The sequence below is a fragment of the Carassius auratus genome, chromosome 7 (assembly GCF_003368295.1).
Source record: "Carassius auratus strain Wakin chromosome 7, ASM336829v1, whole genome shotgun sequence".
Classification (NCBI taxonomy): domain Eukaryota; kingdom Metazoa; phylum Chordata; class Actinopteri; order Cypriniformes; family Cyprinidae; genus Carassius; species Carassius auratus.
In genome coordinates, this window is record NC_039249.1 from 20,906,767 (window position 1) to 20,930,128 (window position 23,362).

At 38.1% G+C, this 23,362-nt stretch overlaps 1 protein-coding gene across 1 annotated transcript; it reads right to left on the minus strand.

Annotated features, from left to right (window-relative positions):
• Positions 1-5,261: 5,261 nt before the first annotated feature.
• LOC113106208 (SHC SH2 domain-binding protein 1-like) lies at positions 5,262-22,601 on the minus strand. The gene is made up of 13 exons (XM_026267887.1): positions 22,192-22,601; positions 21,758-21,952; positions 21,559-21,674; positions 21,264-21,457; positions 18,408-18,503; positions 17,721-17,951; positions 17,259-17,436; positions 15,567-15,687; positions 12,077-12,208; positions 10,787-10,905; positions 10,442-10,528; positions 9,607-9,748; positions 5,262-6,794 (listed from the first exon to the last, which is right to left on the minus strand). Exons 2-13 carry the CDS (start codon positions 21,762-21,764, stop codon positions 6,448-6,450), a joined length of 1,770 nt encoding a protein of 589 aa, XP_026123672.1. The 5' UTR covers positions 21,765-21,952; positions 22,192-22,601; the 3' UTR covers positions 5,262-6,447.
• Between the last annotated feature and the right edge of the window lie 761 nt (positions 22,602-23,362).

Genomic DNA, 23,362 nt, shown 5'->3' on the forward strand with positions numbered 1-23,362 from the left:
GCTCTGCAGGCCTAGAGATGTTCAATATCATTTTGGTGGTAAAGCAAATGTTTTCTATAATTGTTAGACTGGACTGTTTGCAGTGTTTGTCAGACCTTTGGCAAAGATCCCATCATGAGTCCCATAATGTGTATACATGTGTATAGATTTAGTGCAGCAGATTCAACGTAAACAAAATTAATTGAGGTATATGTATAAAAGAGAAAAAAGGACACAATGAAAACTGATTTTGTCCAAGTAAATGCATTAAATCCGCTTTAGAAAAGGGAAGAGATGTGTATGAACTATTTACAAAGACCTCTTAAAGAGCAGATAATTGTAGAAAGGTTAGCTTGCAAATGAACCGCTTGTGTTTTAAACTCAACTTCTAAGTGCCACTATATCAGAAGTGTATGACTTTTTTTCCCCTCATATTATCCAGAGAAAAATCTTAAACTTTGACAGGCTGTGTTTCTCCCATGCGAAAGTGAAATTAAAGAACCATTAAAACAAGAACAGAAAAACCTAAAATAACCACAAAGTAAGCATTTCCATTCTTCCTTCACTTCTGTTGAGTGTGAGCACTGAGTATTTTTGAGCACGGTGTAGAATGAATAAATTATGCAGATTACGGTGTTTCTATTATTGTTTCACAGTTTGCTGCTTTTGTTAATGCTGTTGTTATATTTGCTGTCACTTTAGTTATTTGTCAGGTAGTGATATTCAGAGCTTGTGTTTTAACTATGTGCTCTCTGAATGTCATAACTATTGTGGGTTATATATATGTGTGAAACGCATGTCTAAGCCATTCTGATGGGTTTGGTATCAGACTAATCGTTGATGTGAACCATGTGGCACAGCAAAACCAGAGCAATCCCATTCCAATCAACGCGCAAGAGTTCATTCACTTCATGAAAATCGATGTTCATTTCATAACATAGGATGCACAAGTGTAACAGTTAAGGAAAAACTCTATAAATATTAATATACGTATTAAAAGTCTGGGTTGTGGCACACGAATGAATACATTTTAAAATTGTATATATAATTTGAAATGTTTCAGCCTTTGTGTGTTAAATTGTAATTTCTTAAATGGTAAATAAATATTGTTTTTATTAATTGTAAACTGTAAAGAGGGTCATTTCTCTTTCACACTTTTATTATCAGCTACAGTATGTACTGTAATACGAATGTATTTATGGTTGCCTTCTGTGTTTTCCTATTGTAATATAACCATAAAATTTAAACAGGTTCTCCACCTCCTACTCTAAAGCTTTCTGACTCACATATATAAAGAAATGTACATAAATGTAGTTTTCTTGATTTCGCTTTTCGAATGTTAAATCGCCTGCCATGCTTCTTTCACTGAAAGACAGTAGCTGTGATGAAAAGATCAAGTGACTGAATAAAGATGAACAGACCATTTCACAAAGGCCTTCAATTTGATGGGAGCCCAGGGTAACCACTTCTATACAGTAACATATATGACAGGCCAATTCCAACCTCTTGATACTCATGTCATGTCTATTGCAGGTCTGTGCTGGCCTGTTTCTATGGAGGCAAACATTCAGTGAAACTAAGACCATTACATGATGAAATTAATAAGTGCAATGTGTTTCAGCTCCAGTATTCTTCTGAAATAATCAGAGACTACAGAATAAACCTGGCAAAAGTGGTGCAACAGTGAGAGCCCAGATCTTCAAAGAGCATGAGACACAACATCGATTTCTGCTATTTGATATGTGTCAAAAATCATATTTGGGTTCTTCAGACAGACAGCAAGGGAGAGATGAGAATGAAAGAATTTCATAAAGCTATGAGATGAATGAAGATAAAGGGCAAGTGTTTCAGTTCCCAATAAAAAAAGATTTCATCTTCACATCTTGCTCGCCTGTTACACAAGATTCTTCTGATATTTCTATGCAGAATTGATTAATCATTTGACATTTCAGTCAAAGATATTTTGACAGACTGAAAACATTGTTTAGCAAGTAAAAAAAAAGTGCTGTAGATCTTTGTACACAGGCATGTTTTTTACTTGCAAAATCACAATTTCTTTAACCAGGCCTGGTGTCCTAAATCAAATTTTCTTTAAAATATGAAAATATTAGATCACAATTTCTGAGCCAAAAAGTCGCAGCTTCAATTATAAATGTGTGAGGCAAAGAATCTCTCGGGAGCTCTTCAATATTCTTGTCAAATTTTCACCTGACACTTGACTATAAGCTGACACTTGACTTGACAGAAAATCATTGAAAGATAAGTTATACAAGAACCCTTCATTACAAAATATTAGGACCCGGAATTTGACAGATTGACAAAGTCATCTCCTTCAAAAACCCTTTAAAACGAGTCAGCTTGAAAAAAAAAAAAAAACGAATAGCTTTATAGCACTCAAGACAGCCTATGAAAAAAAAAGTAATTTGTGACAGGATGGGTACTGTAGATTCATTGAGTTCAAAACTCATTGAACTCACAGCGTGAGAACAAATGGAAGTATACACATTTTACCGCCATCCCCGGCTGTTGTCCCTCCTCGGAGATGATGGAGAGGGGGCTGACAGAGAAAAGTGTCAGGGAGGTGGTGTTGAGGGGGTGTGCATGTCGATAGCATCCAAAACATACTGGCAAGAAACACAGAATATGAGCTGACAATTACAGCCTTTAATCTTGAACAACAGAATCGGACCTCCCGCCTCGTCCCGCGCAGAGTGACAGATGGTGTGAGATATTGCAGTCATTAAAGCTCGGAAACTCTGGCAAAGTGATCCTCCAAGTGAGCGCAGACTTCATTGATCCGAGCGTGTGCAACACATCCAGCCTGGACACCTTACACCTGACCCCCCGATCTAATAATAGAGAGCTAGCTGTGATGGAGGGCATGAAAGAAGAGCAACTTGAGCCTCTCCTGAAAGAATCAATTTAGTATTATCTCTTGCTGTTCACATTTCTAGCTGGAAATGAATTATATTCAGATTTGTGCCTGCTGGATTAAGGTGGCAGTGGGAGGTTTATTTTTTAAACCGTTCAATGATGTTATTGCTTTGTCTTGTACTCAGACTCAAACTCATGGAGTGAAGTCACTTATCTTGAGTGGCTCCTTTACAGATTTGGCAATAACAGTCTGCTGACTGGACGCTTGAGCCAATATGGAGATTTAAATGAAGGAGTCCATTGAGGACTCAAACCACTCATCCACTTTGGCCTGGAGATAATAGGCCTACCATCTGTGACAGGTTTTCTCAGAGCTAAAAGCTGATCGCAAGCTCAACCGCATTACATGAGGCCCTGTTCGATTTTTGATTTAACTCTTAACTCCGTGTGCTTGTGCTACTTCCAAAGAAAGGACAAATAGATTTAGAGCTTTTGCTTTGACCAATGTAGACAGCCTCAGCTGTTTAGATGTAGCAACATTCACGCCCCATTCTGCATCCGAATATGGACATTACTATAAAGTTGACGAAATTACTATGTGAAAAGAGTATTATGTCTGAATTCATATAGGCTACAAATTCCATTGAAATTGTACAACTAGTACTACTACAACCAACATTCCTAATAATTCATCCGAGAAGAAGTCAGGGGTGTGAATATGGGAGGCGAGGGTTTGAAACGTCCCACTTCCAACCTCAGTGGATTCCAGTCAATCACAACCACAAGGTGGCGCTATCAACAAAAACATCTCGTTTTCAGCTAGTTCTGGCAAAAAAGGCATCTCCAAAATCTGCTTATTTTCATTGTTCATTCGTCAGTGGTAAACTTGTAAACTATCTAATGTTAAATATAATGGTATACAGTTCTAGAAGTTGGTGCCACTTAGCTGACAATAAATTATTGAGCAATAAAAATATCGCTAGTTAACAAGACATATCAATGTAACTATCAATGATAGTTTGGGATTTTGAGTGCAGCTAGTTATTTTTCTGCTATACAAGTATGAAACAGATTTTTATCACTCTTGCAAGAGAATCACACAGTCACAGAGTGCTGTTGTTTGAATATTATTTGTCTGTCTACAAAAGGTTGAAGGTTATCAAAGCTATATACAGAGTTACTCACAATCTGCAGTCTTGTGAGTTAATTTACCTCTTTTTGCTCCAGCAGAAGAAATAATTCCAAATGCAGTCGCAGCAGGAGTAACTCGCAGTAGTGGTATTAAGATTCTGAACGATGTAATCTGCAGAGAGTCAGAAACCATTAATACAGACCGACTGTCTGGAACATGCTCAAAGACAAGAGGAGTGATACAAACACCGGAATGTTCCGCATTTCAAATTTAAGGACCGTAACTAATCTTTGTATAAAATAATTTCAACTACTTACAATTTGCCTGCTTCAAATACTACTACTACTTAAAAGAGTGAGAATATTATCTTAGCTGACAAATTACAATTTACAATCATTGGTAAAGGTCAAGCAAGTACACAAAGGGAGAAAAACCATCTAACAAAACCATTTCATTCTTGACATTATCAGAGCTTTCCCTCTTGCATCCACGTTTCCTTAGATCTCTCTCGCCCCGGGTCAATTCATTTGTCCAGTTTTAATACAGTTCAGCACAGAGGTAGACAGGACGAGACCAACAAACCTTTATTTCTGTCAAAATGTTATAAAACACAGAGGGGTTTTTAAATAACAGTATCCTAGAAACGTCCAACCTCAAGAGAAGGACGATGCTCCCTGACATTTAATTAAGAGACAGTTCTGCTAATTAACAAAAACGTATTCGCCGCGTACACGAGCAACTTGCTTCTCTAGCATTCATACGCAGCATTACAAACTCTGGAAGGTGAAACACTTATTGTCACAAATTAATGAGCAACTGGTAAATACTGTAGGTCACCTTAGTTTTGAGGCAGAAGACAAGGGAGACAAACAAGGAGAGGGTGGTGATGTTTAGTCATAGGGGACACACTGAAACTAACTGCACCTTCAGTGGCTTTGACAGTCGCCCTTACCTTTAACAATAGATGCCGCCATTGTTCCCTGGACCGCTCGCTGGTCTGAAGGACACCGCTTCAAAATGGGACACTTTTTAGAGTCCTCCATGGCTGCAAGCTCTTGCTTTAGTCTGTCCAGACTGTGACACCTCGTTTGAAGATAAAACAATTGGCACAAAAGAAGCCTGTCACTTCTTTCCCCTCCACTTCTGTTGCATCTAAAATATGCCTGAAGAATCAGTGGAAGAAAAAAATAAATCAATAACCCCTAGGTCCTTTATCCCCCCTTCAAAAAGAAAGGTGTATTCTATTTATTTCTTTATTTTTACCATCGATTCCATTCAAAGACTTTGACCTATACAACAAAAACAGACATCTTATAAAACAGCGAAAAACTTATGGAAAAAGATTTCTTTCCATAAGACAATGGGCCTTTCCTAAACACACACTTCTGCCAGCAGTTTAAGGAGACAGTTAATATGCAAGTACAAAGTCTAAAAAGGGACACTTAATTAAGTTTCATAAATTAATTTGGTGTAAAACTGAATTTGACGTGGTGCTGGAGGAGGGTACAAGGATGGATAACTCCGAAAGACAAACCATTAACATTCTTTAATTGTTCTTTATCTCATTTCCTCCAATGAATTTGTATTGTTATATTTCACATTAATGCACTTTATAGATCTCATTATGCCTTTTTGAAGTTCTTTTTTCTTTTTCTTTTTTACCCACTTAAAATGAAAGCCTCAGCTGGTTTTTGAGAACAAGTTTGACTAATGCATGTCAAGCGGCATCTCCTTAAGCAGACCAAAACCATATTTTTTGACAGAGCATGCTGGATTATGATATTAATTAAATGGTCTCCATTATAAAGTGATTTACCTTTAACTTTCTTAGCATTAATCGAAGTGAATTTAATCATCGAGAATCAAGTTGTCACAAAAGGAACCCCTATAGACCAGCAAAACCAGTAACACTCTTACTCTTCCATGTAACATAAAGCAGATTTTTGCCATTTAAAACAACAAAACATCTTTATTTCTACAAAATATGAAGAGACAATTAAGGGACAGTTAAGGGAAATGCTTTTTTTAGTGACTAAATGCTTTTTAGTGCTTATTAGTGACTATAGTAGTCATTTAAGTAGAATGTGAACAAAATGTGAACTGTATAAACTCTCTCTCTTTTCTTAAACGTGACATGAACCAAAAAATTCCAAGGTGCTGTTCTTTTGTGTTACTACATGCTATACAATATATGATATAATATATTCTGTTATTATATATATTATAAGTGTTTCAGTGTTCGAAAACTTCCTGATAAACAAAAACCTAATTCAAAAGGACACAGGGCAAAAAGAGAATGTTTAAAAGCCTACACATTTTAGCACATTTCATTCATTTTGACACTTCACTCGCACGGTAATTAACGAAAGCTCACAAAGTAAACTTGAAGTAAAATTGAAGAAATACACAATAAATAATTAAACGGTAAAGTGTGTCTGTGCATGCTTGCCGTAGAGAAACCTTCAGTACAGGAAGGTACCAAAGCTTCCCTCTCCATTGTGCTCGAATTGATTTCCATGAATGGAAATGAACATTTTCTGTGAGAGTAGATTCTCATCAGCCTGCATGGACCCTAGTGCTTTGATCCGGCTCAACTGAAGCCCATGTTTCTTGGCTGATGTGGCAACCAACTCTTGCTTGATGGCATCATTTCCCTCAGTGAAGTCTGGGGGGACAGAATGGTCATGTTTGATGGCTGGGCACTCTTCCTCCATGACAATGGCAGGCACATCCTCATCATCATCATCCTCATCATCTATATCTGCCTCTGATTGTACTCTTGTGTCCTCAGATTCTTTCTCTTTCTCATCTGGCAAAACAGAAGAGGCACACAATAGGCTTCAGAATAGATTTGGTTTTAAAAAAAAAATTTGTGTTAGCAGTTTTAATCTAAAACCCCAAACCTTAAAAGGAAACAGTAAATCATAACTAGAGAAGTCTCTGTGCAAACATAATTGGAACAAACAGAGATTAATCTCAGTTGTGATGCTTGAACAGTTCAGAAACGTTCGTACAGGTTTGGAATAACATGAGGGAGAGTAAATGACACAATTTTCATTTTTTTGAGTGAATTATTCCATTGATTCCTCACCAGAAAGCAGGAAGCACCGACTGTTGTGTCAACACAAAGTGCTCTCATTCACCATTCCAGCAGGGAGCAACATGAATAGTTATAGTCAGCCAGAAAATGATAGGATACAATAAAAGTATGTGTTTGAAACATCTACGACTCTACCCTAAATGGAGGGCCTCTGCACTCAAACTAAACCCTGCTTTTCCTGGCAAACAAAGTCATTTATGACATAAAGAACAATTACACTAATACTAGACTGAGACACTTTAATTTCCTATATATGAGAAAACATCTTTAGAAAAGTCAACAGTTATACTCAGGGTAGTATCAACTTTTTTTTCTCTTTGCTATGAGACCTTCAAGGAAGAACTATCCAATAACCTACATTTTTTTTGCAATATGTATTCTATTTAATTCAAATGGATTCATCTGAATACAATGAAATTTGCAATCTAAATTGCTCTAAATCTGCACATACAAAAATGGCTAAGGCAACCCATGCATATCTCACCTGCATAATAAAAATGCATAACATCATTTATTTGAAAGAAAATTGATTCTGAATTCCCCTAACCAACACCCAAATGAAAACATGCACATATGTAGACTGAAATAATTTAAATTACGCTTTCTTTTAATGTGAGAGAGGCTTCACCTGAGAACAGAATGTAACTATGCCAATGCATCTAACAGACAAAGGCAGACGGTGAGAGGCGGAAGCATAAAGGAACCAGAGGGAGAAGTAGGGTCTACTTTTATTTTGAAGCCAAGATGCCTTTTGCTGAGCATAATTCAGAAATTAAGCATACTGCATTCACAGCTGCCCTTCACTGAATGTCAAGCATATTTCCGTTCTTTCCTTTTCTCAAAATGGAGCTGGCTGAGAGAGAGAGAGGGGAAAAAAGCAGATCCTGCTGAAGAAAAGTACCGTGGGGAAGGCAGTCATTACAGACAGGCCTTCCAACAGCCCCAGGGGGGCATTTTTAACAAAAATTTTATGCAAGCGAATATATTTTCACAGATATTACCAAAGGAGAAAGTAGAGCACTTTTCTCATAGTCCTGCGGGTTCCTTCACAAGCGATATAGACGTGTGGCGTATGCAGGCATGCACAGAACCATTTACAGTAATGGGGAGACTGGTCGTGCCCTATTTAATTTATGGCAAAGAAGATGAGATGTGTGAAAGCCGAAAACATCAAGGTTACACTATTCCCCATACAAGAAACCAAGGACATGCAGCAGACAAAAAAAACAAAACAAAACACTGTTCTTACATGGAGGCCCTGGACACATGGATGTATTATTTATGTACTGAATTATTTGCAAGCTCAAGCACGTTTCATATTTCCCTAGTAAACTGCAAGAAAATTCAGCATATGAACGAAATAACAAATTAAAGGAATAGCTCTCCCATCATGTCACCTCACGTTGTTTTAAATACTAAATCCTGTTTTGTTTTCATGTGGAATTAAATTATATATTAATAATAGTAATACTAATAATAATAATTCACATTATACATACAACAACAGCTCATAGTAACCACTTTTTGTGAAAAACAAACAGACAAAGAAAAATCTGCATCAAATCCGTAGTCCAAACAACGACTCATACGAGTCATCTCTGAAGCCAATGTCATTCGGTTAATCTGACTTACAAATTGGACTGGTTCTCTGGTTCAACTCACTGACCAATGATCCAGGCGTAGAGATTCTCGGGCAGCAACAGCTGACAGAGTACGATTAAGTAAATCATTTTAATGCATTATTTCACAAATTCTGACTCATACTGATAATTGTGTTATGGCCGATAACCGATAAATTCGAGGTTACCGAGGTTAGTAAGGGAACTGGAGGGGCTTTGTGATTTGATGAGGAGCTATTAATTAAATTGTAAAAAGCATAAAACAATATAACACTTTATTTGTTTGCCTGCATGTCATATGGCACCTACAGTATGAACCATGAGCATACAAATGTGTAAATGTATAAATATCAGGGAGTAAAAAAAAAAAAAAACTGGGTTTGGGAATACATGATGTACAATACAAAACATTTATTGATTATTATTTGGATTTTACAATTATTAGTAATATTTGCTGAAGATTTGACATGTATTGTTAGTATTTTTGAAGATTAAACATTACATTAAAATTTACACATTATATCAAAACTTAAAAGAAAATCTCAAATATCAGCTAATAACTGAAATATTATCAGTTTACCATGGCTCTCTCGGAGTTGCGTCATTCTGGAGCTTGACAAGCTGGTCACTATTAACAGCTGTTATATAAAAAAGAGCTGTGTGAACATTATTTTCCATTGAGAAAAATTAACATACTATTTTAGAACAAAAAAGGGGAAAATTTTCATTTTGAGTGAACGATCCCTATAATGCTTGCAGCAATCTGTCTTCACAAAACCGTTAGCGTTTCTACTTCTTCAGGTGTTTCTGGGTACTTCAAAAGTTCATTTCCCTTAATGAACTAGCTGGTGATAATTTGAGAATATGCCCTGCCAGAAGCAGACAGAAGAAGAAAAAGGCACCTGCGGCACTGGGCTCTGCGGGCAGATCCTCCACGGTAGCTTCACCTGGCTTGACCGAGATAACCCCGTAGCCCTGATTGTTGTGGATCATGTTATTCACCATAGTGATTTTAGGCATGGCGTCCAACTCGTCTGTAAAATCCTGCCAAAGGGGAAGCAGGGGGTGGTAAACACGCAGCATGCCTACACAAATGAACATGTGCATGCACACTCTCACATCTCTTTCTGGCCTAGGCAAAGTGAGGAAGAATAAAACACTGAGGTCGGGAAGGCGCAGCATGTACACAAACGCACAAAGCTTTAGGATAATGTCCAATTATTCTGCTGGAGTTAATTACCGAAAAAATCCTTTTGGGTTGCTGCTACCTGTGTGTGAATCTAATTTGCTCTCAGGTGAAACACTACCACTGACTTGAGATGAAGTCTATGCAAAGGCTTTCTCAAGACACACTTTCTCAAATGAAGCCAACTGGCGAGATTTTCCACAAAGATTCATGTCTACAAGCTCACTGGCTTTTCTAAGATTTTCTCTGAACTGTGTGAGCGTACTGACCTCTGGTGACACGGCTTAAAGCTATTACCATCAAAGACGCCCCACGGTGGCCGGTAAAGTCCCACTGCACTAACACACTAAAGGGGCCAACTTCCCTGGAGATCTTCTAAATGCATTAATCCACTAGATCATTAATACGATACTAAGACAGCTCTAAAGTGCAGCTCCGTTGGGTCAGGTAAGATACTTGCTGTTGCCTGGACAACGATTAGCAGTGACCAGGAGCCAGACGGGCTAATCTATAGGCGTTTAGAAGAGCCGGAGCTCATCCATCTTCCTCACCTTAATCAGGATCCCCTCCTTGCAGTGATGGATGCCGTTGCCCACCAGACTGCATACACTCCCAGGGTTGATCTCCACACCGGCACCCTGAAGCACAGAGCACACAGCGACCATCAGAACGATAATGGTATTGGTCAATGAAGAAGAGGCTCTTTAGTAAAACGGCTGGTGGTAAATCAGTCTAAAAATGCTGCTGGCAAGACCTTTCACATTTCTATTTCATGCTGTAAAAACTACTATAAAGAATAGATAGTAAAGCAATGCATTCAACTGGGAATATTCATTCCATAACCGAAGAAGTCATTTTATAATTTATGTGAGAGGTCCTGTGCTAGTGCAGCTTGCCTTGGAGCCGTACAGGTCACACATGTTCATGCAGAGCTGGGCCGCCGATCGCACAATCACACCTGTGGTCTCACACTGCATCACACAATTTTCCATTTCCAGCTTCCCCTGGCGAACACCTGACGAAAGATAAAGGGCGACAAATCGAAAAGACATTGGAGGGCGGCGACAGGACATGCAAGGAGGAGAAGTTTCCGGTCACATATAAAGATACAGAATAGTGCTAGGTTATATTGAATATAAGCAATATAAAATTAAATAACATTGGTCATATCACAATGATTTTTCTTTGACTACGGAGTTTCAAAAAGACTAACAATAAGATGTGTCATCCTGGTATCGGAGTATGAAAACGTTTTTTTCTTCGCATCTTATATTTAATGTTTTACTCATACAGTGTTTGTGAACCACTTCAAAGTTATGAACAACTGAACATTTTGATTATGCAATTATATTTTCATATAACTGTATACCTTTAAAAGTTATTAAAATAAATAAATAAATAAAACCTTTCTGGCATTGATTTTATTGTGTTTAAAAATGTTTTATAAATCTATTGCTGTTCTTTTATTAACAATTGCTTATAAAGGTCAATACAGCCTATTGTTAAAAAGTTTGATCTCAGTACCTTTTTTTGTTTTTGAAAAAAGTTTCTTATGCTCACCAATGCTGCATTTATTTGATCAAAAAACATAGCAAAATATTGTGAAATCATCCTATATGCCCATTTAGTCAAATCATATATCATTTAGTAACATTGTAAAACTCACCCCTTATGAACAATGTAATGCATCCTTGCTGAATAAAAATATAACATCTCTTTCAAATAAGGAAATTATTTAGTTACAATGACTGGTAAAAAATAGTGATTTACATTTTTTTCTCTCTCTCTCTTATTTACATTGTCTGGTCATAATACAATAGGGAACATATCGTTTTGCAGCAGTACAGTGTACGCAGTACATCCAATGGGTTATAAACAAGCCTGTTATTCTGACCAGATCAGAAATGCCACAGGAAGCAAACCTTTAGTGTAGCCGCACACAGGGATACAGATTTAAAAGCTCCCTGGGCTAGGCATGCCAGAAGGGATCACCAATGAAGTGACAAGAAAAACATCAGATGACTCTCCTGTTACTGTAGAGGCCAAATGAATGTCTGAGCAAAAAGTGCATGTCAGGTCTCTGCTGAATATACTGCTGTCCATTCAACAGCAGCAGTCCCTCAAGACTCTTCGACAAACAGCTGGAAAAGGGGGAAAGAGGCAGGACTCTTTTCTTTGAAACTCACACAAGATCCCTTCAACGGCGTCGCGCTGTACGAACTTTAGATTCGAGAGTTTGACGTTTGCTCCTGTTGACTCCACAAATGTGTCACCCTTGTTACGCTTCTCGATCACCACCTCGTCCGCCAGACCGTATCCTGAGGGAAGACAGGAGAGAAACGGCTCTAGGAAAAACACTTTTATGTCCAACCCTTACACTTTTTATCAAAAGCAACTTAAAAAAAGACAAAAAATGTATTTGACAAAATAAAATAAGCATAAATAATCACTGCATTGGATGTTTAAGGTTGTTTATACCTCTTCTAAATAACACAAAAACTCTACAATAACCTTGTTATAAAACAGGCCGTCAATAGCATACTTTAGCCAGTAACAAGAACCCGTTAAAATTACACTCTTTGAATAAAACATTTTCTGAACCTGCATGACAGAAAAAAATGCTGAGGGGAAATTGACAGGCCCTTAACCCTGATGGATCACTGTCATTTACCACTAGGCCTACCATCCAGCAAAGATCATCTCATTATAGAAAAAGCCTCTCCATAAAAGACCTAATTCTCTATGGAAATTAGACCGTCTCTCGGTCTAGACGCGTGGTTTCCAAGTAACAATGTGGCTAAATGACCATCAACAAGCGTGTTGAGTTTATAGCAGCCGGCAGACTGATGACTGAAAGGTCAGCTCAGCACCATCTCGGTTTGAGATAGTGGTGGCAGGTCAGCGAGAGCAGCGGTTCAAAGCCTCAGAGTTTGACAGCCCGGCTTCATTACACGCTGCTATTTGACAGATGGTCCTGAAGCAGGTTTCTCCCAGACTTTTCTAACAATGCCCAGATGAACTTGAGCACTCTGGTCAGCTCTCACACTCTTCTTTCAAATGCCAAAGGCTGAATATAGACCAATAAGGTCACAGCACCATCCTCACTTCTACATCTGCAGGTAACAACAGTGGATTTGCTGAAGGATCTCTCCATAATTGACAGCGGTGGGACACTCTGTAGTGGGAAAACAGCAACTCACAGACCGTGCCTCCTGCACTCCAAAACGCAACATCACTGCATGTCCCAATGACTCAATCACTTCTTTAAACATGCAAAACTATTTAGAGCTAATCTTGGTGACAAAGCCGTAGCCTGAGACAGAGGCATGCGTGACGTTTTCGCTAAATATCAAAGACCTTTAGTGCGCGGGGAGCCGGGTTCTTTTATGGTAATCTGGCAGTGGTCTAATTGAGTTGCTCTTCTCCTGTAGTAGAGCCAGCAGCCGCCTGTGCGTTATCTCCTCTTTCAGGGCTTCCCTGACGCTGCAAGAGGGACTGCCAAGCACACAAAACCTCTATATTTAAACAGCGTCCTCCAGGCCTTCTTTCCTCTTCCTCATCTGACTTCATCACTATCTGACTTTCCAGGTCGTCCATTTGCATAAAGAGACTCGACCCTGACCCCTTCCTCTCTCTGCTCGTCTGCCTCCACATTTCTCATGCATTAATCCCCCCCCACACACACATCATTGAAAGGTGGTTATTGCGCCATCGAGCTCAATTACCTCAGCAGGCTTTCTAATATCACACACCGACTGCGGTGTTCATTTTATACACGTCCAGGGAACCATTTTGACAAACAAGGCCCGGTGCCAGACTATTGACTTAGTGTTATGAAGCATGCTGTATCACCAAGCTTTATTAAAGGGAAAAGAATAGAACAAAATACAGGTGATTTCCTTTGAGTTTTAGATGGAGGTGGATGAAGAAAAAAAAGAAGAAAGAAAGTACTTTCCAAATCAATCGGATGATAAAGGTCAATGTCTCTACATTACTTCTGCTAAAACTAGGCAAACCATTTAGACACCACTACTGTCAGTAGTTTTGTAGAAAGCTACTTTTAAAAGTATTGCATTACTCCAAAAAAAAAATAACCAATTGTTTTACTTAGATACTTTTTATGGAAAGTAATACATGATATTACTTTTGCGTTACATTTTCTTATCTAGACTGAGCTTGTTTAGTAGTTTTTTTTTTTTATAACAAAAACCCTAAAAGTTATTTTTGACAACTGTAAAGGCCCTTTCACACCAAAAGAGAAATTAAGGAAGTGTCTGCCTCTGCACCTCACTCCCAATTTCTTGAACAGGACAGGAGAGGGGGTCAGTGAATAAATGAGTAAACACAGTAACCTGCGTTAATTATTTGAAAAATAACTCATATTTCACTGTAAACTTGAAAGCAATGCATTACTACTAGTTACTTGAAAATAATAATCTGATTACATAACTTAAGACTTACCCCCAACAATGAATGTCACTAACTTTTAAAGGGATAGGTCATTCATAATTCTTTTTTTTTTTCCATTGTCAATGTTCTCCTCACACAAGGCAAATCATATCGATTTGTAATATTTGAGGCGAGTCATACGAATAACTTGACACTTGAATGACACTTTTTTATTATTATTATTTTGGAGACTTATTTTCATTTTGCAGAGAAAAAAGAAAGTCATACATATTTGGTACAACAAAAAAATTAGTCAACAGAATTTAGATTGTAACCCTCCTGCTGTGTTAATAAAAAGGCTACTCTGATTGTGTTAGGGGTCAAATGGACACTGCAAAATTAGATGCACAGACACAAAATAAAAACATTTCTTTGAATTTGTTATTATTTTGTTTTTATAGCCACTTCTAGTGACTATTTGCACATGACTCCGGCGAATGACAGCATGTGACTGCAAATGACTACAATTAGTATTAATAGTAAAATGAATGTGAATTGTATTTATTGCTCTTTCCAGGTAAAGTAGACAGCCTCTGCCTTTGTTGTCTAGTTCTGAAACTCCCGTGAGGGTAAAATGTGTTTCTCACATCTTTTCTTAGTGCTGCAACAGACTAGACAACCAATGGAGTGTGCATGAGAGAGCAGTTTTTGCGCCGAACGCTGTAATGAGTTTAACAACACTCGCTATGCGGATAGTAGTTCATATCCAGACTAGAGCAAGCGTGTTTCACGTTTTTGTGAACATATTTATTCTCTCAAGGCTCCAAATATGAACCAACACCATGTACGCACACATATCATGTCTTCTTAAAATAATACGCACAAAGAAAGGCTGCTAATACAGCGGTACATCGGATCATGAATGCGATGACACAATGGATTATTGTGATACACATCAAACAATGATATATAGACCACAAATTCAAAGAGGAGTATTAAAATAACTACGACTTTATTCTTTCTTTTATAAACATATTTGAATATTCATTTGTCTGTATAACCACTGTGTTGTAGGTCTGTTATTGGTTGTTTTCTCCCCTCTTCCCACCCTTTTCCACAGCTTTCCACACTCTACTGCAAATCTAAAGGTGTTACAGACCAGTGCTGCAACAGGTGACACTTTAAGCCTTAACATCATTTTAGGCACAAAGTGTGATGAATCCTATGACACCAATGTCAACGAATGTCAGTTCAGACAGACATGCACACGGTGAATCATGTGATTACCTTCGACCTCTATGGAGTCAACAATACTGATAGAGCTGGTGATGCTGTAAAGGCCAGGGCACACGATGACCACATCCCCCTCATAGCACGCACTGACTGCAAGCACTGGGTCACTGTGAAACTGGGATCAAAACACACACCATATTACTTCAACTCAAATCAGCTTTGCCCTGAAAGCCAACGAAGACTGAATTACCAATTGTAGTGAGTGGGGAAAAAAAGGAAAAATAAAAACCATCTCGTGGGGTCTCAGTGGGGCTGAGTAGAGGCATCTGATCACACACATCTGCACCATTTTAACAAGTTCTTGAGGGATAAACTGGCTCACAGAACAAGAGAGATCAAACATGAGCTATTGCATGAACACAGTGCTTTAAAATCCTTCACAAATCCTACATTACAGCACCCTGACACATTAGTGATCAGACCGTCCTAACAACTTTCTGTACAAACCGCTCTTTAATCTTACCAGTCGAGCAGAAGATGAAGAAGCAAGCGAGCACACATGAGATTTTACTGGCAAAATTATTCACAGAGTCCTGGTGGTCATAAAATTATACTAGTACGAGCGAAATCGATGATTTGATTTTTTTTTTTTTTTTTTTTTTGGAGAGCTCTGAGGCGGCCAGTGCTCTGAGGCAGATATTAACCTTTAGGAGGTAAACCCAGGAAATTAAAAGACAGTGATCAGAGGCTGTGGGAGAAAGTGAGCAGGACATTAATATCAGCATTTGGGGAGGCTTTGGACTCTCCCTTCCCTGTCTGAAACTACTTTATTTAAACGATCAGACCATCCTCCATCCAGATTCAGCTCCCAGAATGGCAGAAGTGACCTTTTCCAATTCAAATACCAAATTTTCCACCCAAATGTCTTGTCATGGCTTGAAACTAAGCTTTTCTCAGAATGCAGGCTAAAGTGGGCTAAACCCTTTTTTTTGCTTATATGACTCAGATCTGTTTCTATTTTTAATAGCAGTGTGGACCGCAAAAACTAATTTATTTTTTTTTATCTTACTTTTCACTTTTTATTTGGGTCACTTCCATATGTGGTCTTAAATCAGATACAGGTCTTGATACAGGTCTTGCAATGCTACCTCAGTCTGAACAATCATATCATGATTCATGGAAGTTTTGCGTTACTCTAAATCTGTATCACAATTCCAAATTGACAGGAATTAAGTTAAGCATAAAATCTCCCAGAAAACATTTAACACTCTTGAACGAAGAATGAACAACATATGTTATAGCATTTATTAACCTTGGTTCATTTTAACAAGGTGACATAAAACTTCTGACCTCAAAAATGTATTAGTAAAGAAATTGACATCAATAAAGATGAATAAATGCTATAGGATATATATATATATATGTGTGTGTGTGTGTGTGTGTGTGTGTGTGTGTGTGTATGAGTCTATATATATAATACATATCTCCCTGTGAAAGTAATAACTTCTGTTTCTTTTTCATACACACATAAACACACACACATATACATATATAAAACAAAAAGCAATAAAGATAAAGTATGAATTCTCCATTTCACAGTCCAGATATCATAAACCCCTTCCAAAAGCCTCATTTACAAAGCCAGTACGGGGCGAAACAAGACCATTATCCTGAAAAGGTGAGTACAAGGTCTTCTGACCAGCATGTAACTTTAAGATGAGAAAGAGAAAAGGGTTACACACACACCTGCACTTCAAACTCTTCACTTGAATAGTGAGGCATCAGTTTGTCAGTTATCAAGCTTTGAAGCTGGTGAACTGTGGACAAGGCAGATACCAAGTGAAGCACTCGGCCGCCAGCGGGACGTGGCCCCTTTGCCCTGTATGACTGCTGACCGGAGTTCACCTTGTAGCCCAGAACGTACCTGCAAGGGACACACAGGTGGAATGGGTGAGCAACCCAAAGAATAACAGGCATAGTCTCTCAAACACAGCTGTTGGCATTGACATGTTTTCGATCTCTTCTGAAATCTGGTAACTAGGAAAGACTGAAGATTAATTATGGAGCAGTGCGTATTGATCCGGAGGTTTGGAAAACGTAAATAAGTCAATACTTCAAAAAGCGTGAATGTCTGTTTGCAATATTAATCACATTTATACTCATTACGTTACACCTCTCAATCTCAACACACGCAGCAGTAATAATCACCTGAGCAACGGGTTTTCAATAATACGCAGCTTGCGTTTAAGTGCTTCCAGCTGCTCATACAGACGCAGTCCTTCCACCATGGATACGTTGTCCTGCTCAGACTCCGAGTCAATGTCCAGGCCACTTCTCAGGCTGGAAAACTCCTGAAACCTCTCAGAGCAGAGTGCCAGTGTCGAGTGATACTCTGCTTCAAGACCAGCTGGAACACGATCCTCCAAGATATCATAGTACCTGTGGAAAATACATAGAGCGGGAGATGAATATGGGCAGACGGGAAATCCTCCACTCATTCAAGGTGACAATGTGTAGTTTCTGCATAAGTGGTGGCACCAAAAAGAACTGCAATCAAACTTAAAAAAGAAATCAATGTCACAATGGTACCATTAGACTCCTTTATTTGTCTGACATCTCCACTGTTGTTTCTGCCCATGTGAGTTTAAAATGAGATATCCTGCACTTAGATTAAATAGCAAATTTCATAATGACTTTGTAAATGATTTGCAATACTGGAAGCATTTTGTAGTGTTTTCATATAATGAACTGTTCATTACTGAGTACACACTGCCACCCGGTGGTCGGAGCTTCTTTACAGTGGCCACAGGGTTGCTGGGATAGCGCTTAAAGATTTATTCAGTGTTATGCGGTCATGCTTCAGGGGAAGAGACAGGACACACAGGGGACACTTACAGCCTAAGACGAGGCTCCACGCACCGAACAAAGTAATCAAAGTCATCGTCCTCATCTTCCTCATCCCACTTCCTCCAGATGTGCTCATAGAAAAACCTGTGGGGATTAAGAGAGGAAGGTGTGAGAGGGGATGATGGAGGGGAGGGGGACAAAGACAGTGTGAGAGTGAGATGGTCAGGTCAGAATAATAGAAGAACCTCTTCAGAATCACAAACTGGTACACAACTGTCCGTTCACATCACTCTTTTAATAAACTAATTATGACACACTGAATTTAATATCATTAGATACTCAAACCAAGATATTCATGCCACATTTCAAAATGTAGAAATGTACACTAGTTCATGGATTATGGAATGAAATTTAAAATGAAAATTAACAATAATATATTAAGAAATAAGAAATGTACTAATTGGTTTACAGCTTATGTAGTTGAAATGTGTGGGGCTGCATGCATGTGTATAGAATATGTATATTATTATTTAGTAAGGATTTTAATTAAAAGATCAAAAGTAACAATAAAATACACTTAGAACAAAATAAACTATTTCTATTTTAAATAACAAGTTCAAAAGAATGACATTTACTCAAAGAACACTGGAAAAGAAAAATATCAGAGCTTCCACAAAAATACGAAACGCTTTCAACTTTGACAATGAGAAATGTTTCCTGAGCACCAAATAGGCATATTAGAATGATTTGCAAAATGCACTGCAGACTTATTTTAAATAACATATATTTCACAATATTACTATTTAGGCTAACTGTATTTTTAGTCCAGCTGTTTTTTGATTGTAGTATATGTGAATGTACACTGCTGTTCAAAAGTTTGGGATCAGTATTTTTTTTTTACGTTTTTAATGGAGTCTCTTGTGCTCATCAAGGCTGTTTTTATTTGATCAAAAATACAGAACAAAACTGTGATATTGAGATAATTTCTAATAGTGGTTTTCTGTTTTAATATACTTTAAAATATCATTTATTGTTGTGAATGTGATGAAAGCTGCATTTTCTTTACATAATTTAATTACATTACTCCAGTCTTTAGTGTCACATTATCCTTCAGAAATCATTCTAATATGCTGATTTATTATCAGTGTTGGAGACAGAATTTTGTTTTTGTTGTTTGTTTTTACTTTAAACTTATACTTTTTTTCTGGATTCTTTTATGAATAAAAAATTTAAAAGAACAGCAATTATTTAAAATAAAGTGTTTAGTATCACTTTTTATCCATTTAACACATCTTTGCTGAATAAAATTATTAATTACTTTCAGAAAAGAAAGAAAAAAATGTATCGACTCCAAACTTTTGAAAGGTAGTGTATTTTGTAACAATATTTCCATTTTGAATAGATGCTGTTTTTTTTCTCATAAAATAATCCTTAAAAAAGTATCAGTTTCCAAAAAACATTAAAGTGGGGGTGAAATGCTCGTTTTCACTCAATATCCTGTTAATCTTGAGTACCTATAGAGTAGTACTGCATCCTTCATATCTCCAAAAAGTCTTTAGTTTTATTATATTCATAAGAGAAAGATAGTCTGTACCGATTTTTCCCGGAAAAACACGACCGACTGGAGGCGTGACGTGTGGGCGGAGCTAAAGAATAACGAGCGCCAGTAGGCTTTTGTGTTGAGTGCGTTTGGAAGCTGTGACATTACCGTGAGGGAAAACCCATCATCCAAAACAAACCATGGCTTACAGTCAGATTCAGCCGTTTATTTATGATCCAGAATCAGATCCCGAGGCTGAAACTGAACGAGAGCAGCAGCAGCAACGACTCGCTCCGAGCGGGGCTCGAACCCGGGTCTCCGGCATGGGAGGGGACTCACCAACAAGGAGGCAGAGATATTTGAAGCAGTTTTACTCACCGCCTGCGGTTCCAACACACGATCGTGACCCTTTTTCGTTGGGATTGCATCATCCTTAAGAAATAAATGATACGCAAATCCGTCGTCAAACTGGGCCTTGTTTGTAAAACAAGCATCTTCGAAATGCAGGGAACAAACACAAACACTTGCACGACTCCGTTGATGCTCTGTAAAAATAAACTACATCCACTGGTCCCTTAATGCTGTTTTTTTTTTTGGTAATCTGTGCAGGGTTGTCTTACCCTGGCAACCAAAAACACACTTCTTTTGTGACATTTCGCGACGCTCTCGCTCAGATCAGTGAATGCCTGTGCTCTCAGTGCTGTGCTATACGGGAGCGCGCGCTCTTCCGGGAGACGCGCCCTCAGGACCCATATTAGGACATTCCGCTCCATCTAACGTCACACAGAGCCATACTCTAAAAAAACTTTCCGAAACTTGTGACAAACCAGAAGGAGTATTTTTGGAACAGAAATACTCCTTCAAACATACAACTTAATTTTTGAAACTTTGTCCATGTTTAGTATGGGAATCCATCTCTTTAACAGTGTAAAAAACTCAGTATGCATGAAATAGCATTTCACCCCCACTTTAAGCAGCACAATCATTGCCAAAATTCAGATTTGCATCACTAGAATAAAGTATATTTTAAAGTATATTAAAATAGAAACTGTTATTCTAAATTGCAATAATATTTTACTAAATAACAGGTTCCTTTTTTTATATTTTTTGATCAAATAAATACAGCCTTGATGAGCACAAGAAACTTCGGTCAAATATATAAAAACTCTTACTGATCCCAAACTTTTAAACGGTAGTGCATGTATTTCAAATATTTAGCAGATTTACTTCCTACTATAAATCCTTCCAATAAATCCTACTATTGTTCATTGTTATTTCATGTTTGTTGAACAACCAACATAAACTGAATAGTATGGATGCTCAAAAATAAGGGAAAAATATATACCTTTAAAGGGTTAACGAACCTGAGGTGTTCTAGGGCCAAAGCAGTCTGATCAAAGTCAGATTCATCATAAACAACCGAGAGCTCCAGAAGAGGCACTTTATGAAGAGTAGCCTCCAGCAGGAGCTTCATGGCCTCTTCAGTAAGATCACAGCCTCTGGTCTCACACTCCAGCTCCACCTTTGCCTTCAGCTCCTTACAATCCACATCAGCAACCTACAACAACAACCCTCGGCTTTCTAAACTGTCCCTTGTGCAGCATTACCATTTCATGTTTTAACTGTAAATACTCAAAAAGCATGCTATAATGAACTCACTTCCACCAGCACATCAAACACATCTGTGTGCCATATGGCTTGCCAATCACACGGCTCCACGGTCTTCTCCAGGTACTCAGTCGTGAAGGCTTCTACTTCAGACGTTTTACAGTCACCTGTCAAACAACTCAGGTTTATAAACACACTTATTAACTCATTTACTGCTGCGGGTGTCTGTCAGAAGTGTTTGGAGGGTTACCAAGCATGTAATCTTGATATGCTTTCAATCTCTCATAGTAGAGAAGATGGTCTGTCTGGAAGGTGTCCGGCAGTTTTCCATGTCATCCTGGCCTCTTTCCTCGTACACTACAGGGTCTCTCATCAGCATTCAGATAATGGGTGCCGCTGTCATCATCATCTTCTTCTTCTTCTTCTGCAGCTGTCTGAAATAACTCTAAAAACATTATGCATTAGCAATGTAAGCCTACAGACTTACATCCAACATCCAAACAAAAGTATATTGGATAATTTTATATAAAAATAAATTAATAAAAAAAACAGCAGTCTCAAAGCCAGACACTGGATTCATTTTTCTATTTAATGAGAGTAAATTGCATGCAAAGTAACTTTATATATGGAAGAGGTCACACAGAAATCACACTTGCATTCATATACCGTGTAAACATCGCACACCTTTAGAAACCCGCCTGTGGTTGGGTCTGATCTCATCACAGACAGTCTCTGGCTCTCTTTCTGTCTGACGTTAAGGAGGATCTTCGCTGGTCAGTGTAATAACTATTTCTACGCTGTTTTCTGTCGCGGCGTTTCTCACCACCTCAGACATTACTGAAGCTTAAACCGTCAATCTATCTAAAGTAAACGAGGGATAGATATCAATAAAAAAAAGTTTAGTTAACTAATAGTTATCAACTGTCGGTCTCCTCCCTTGACTTGTAACTCTTTTCAAACGCTGCTTGGGCGGAGCAGAAGAGCCCGACACATACCTTTACTGTCTACGACTTAAAGGGACACACACTTTCAATCCTTTAAAGTCGGAAGAATTGAAAACTCTAAATGTATGTTATTGATATCGTTATGAACGATCTTTAATTTTGGAGTTTAATATTTTTAACCTCATAATTTCTAATCAATGTCATCAAAAGTGCAACATTCTCACAATATAACTAGACATAAATCATCTTCAGAATATTATTTATTCTTATTGTAGACTGTAAATATGGTGAATGGTGCCGTGCTCGATTACTCGGGACTGAATCTGTGATCAGCTCGCCTGTCCTGTCTATAGTCAGCACCACATCATGTTCAATTCTACGGTCATTTACTCGCTCTTTGCCAAAAAAAAAACAAAATTAATCTCATATATATGATATTTCTTATACTGTTTTAACTACTTTCACTTTCCCGGGTGTGGTTTGATCCCCTGAATCCCATAGCAAAGCTCTATTTTGCGAGGTGACTTGGGTTAATTATCATTATCATTATTTTCCTCATTCCTGCTGTCCCATCGTGTAAAAATACTAGTAATTCTGTTAAATCTGTTCATATGTAAAGTGGTACGGAGTGATTATATCGGGGCTCTGCATGGGGGCTCCTTGGATCTGTAAACATGTGAAATCATGGAACAGTTAGTTCAGTGATGCAGATGCACTCACTCACACTGTTTGATGTACAAAAACTTTACAAACTTGCCCATATGTTGCTCAATGTCACTTTTCACAGTCTCAACAAGGAGCGGCAGCGGATGCATTCACCAAGGCATTCCTAACGTATTGCCTTCCCCAAATGAAGGATGAAAACATTGAGGAAATGATGGGGCACAAGGCAGTGGTACTGGAATGTAAAA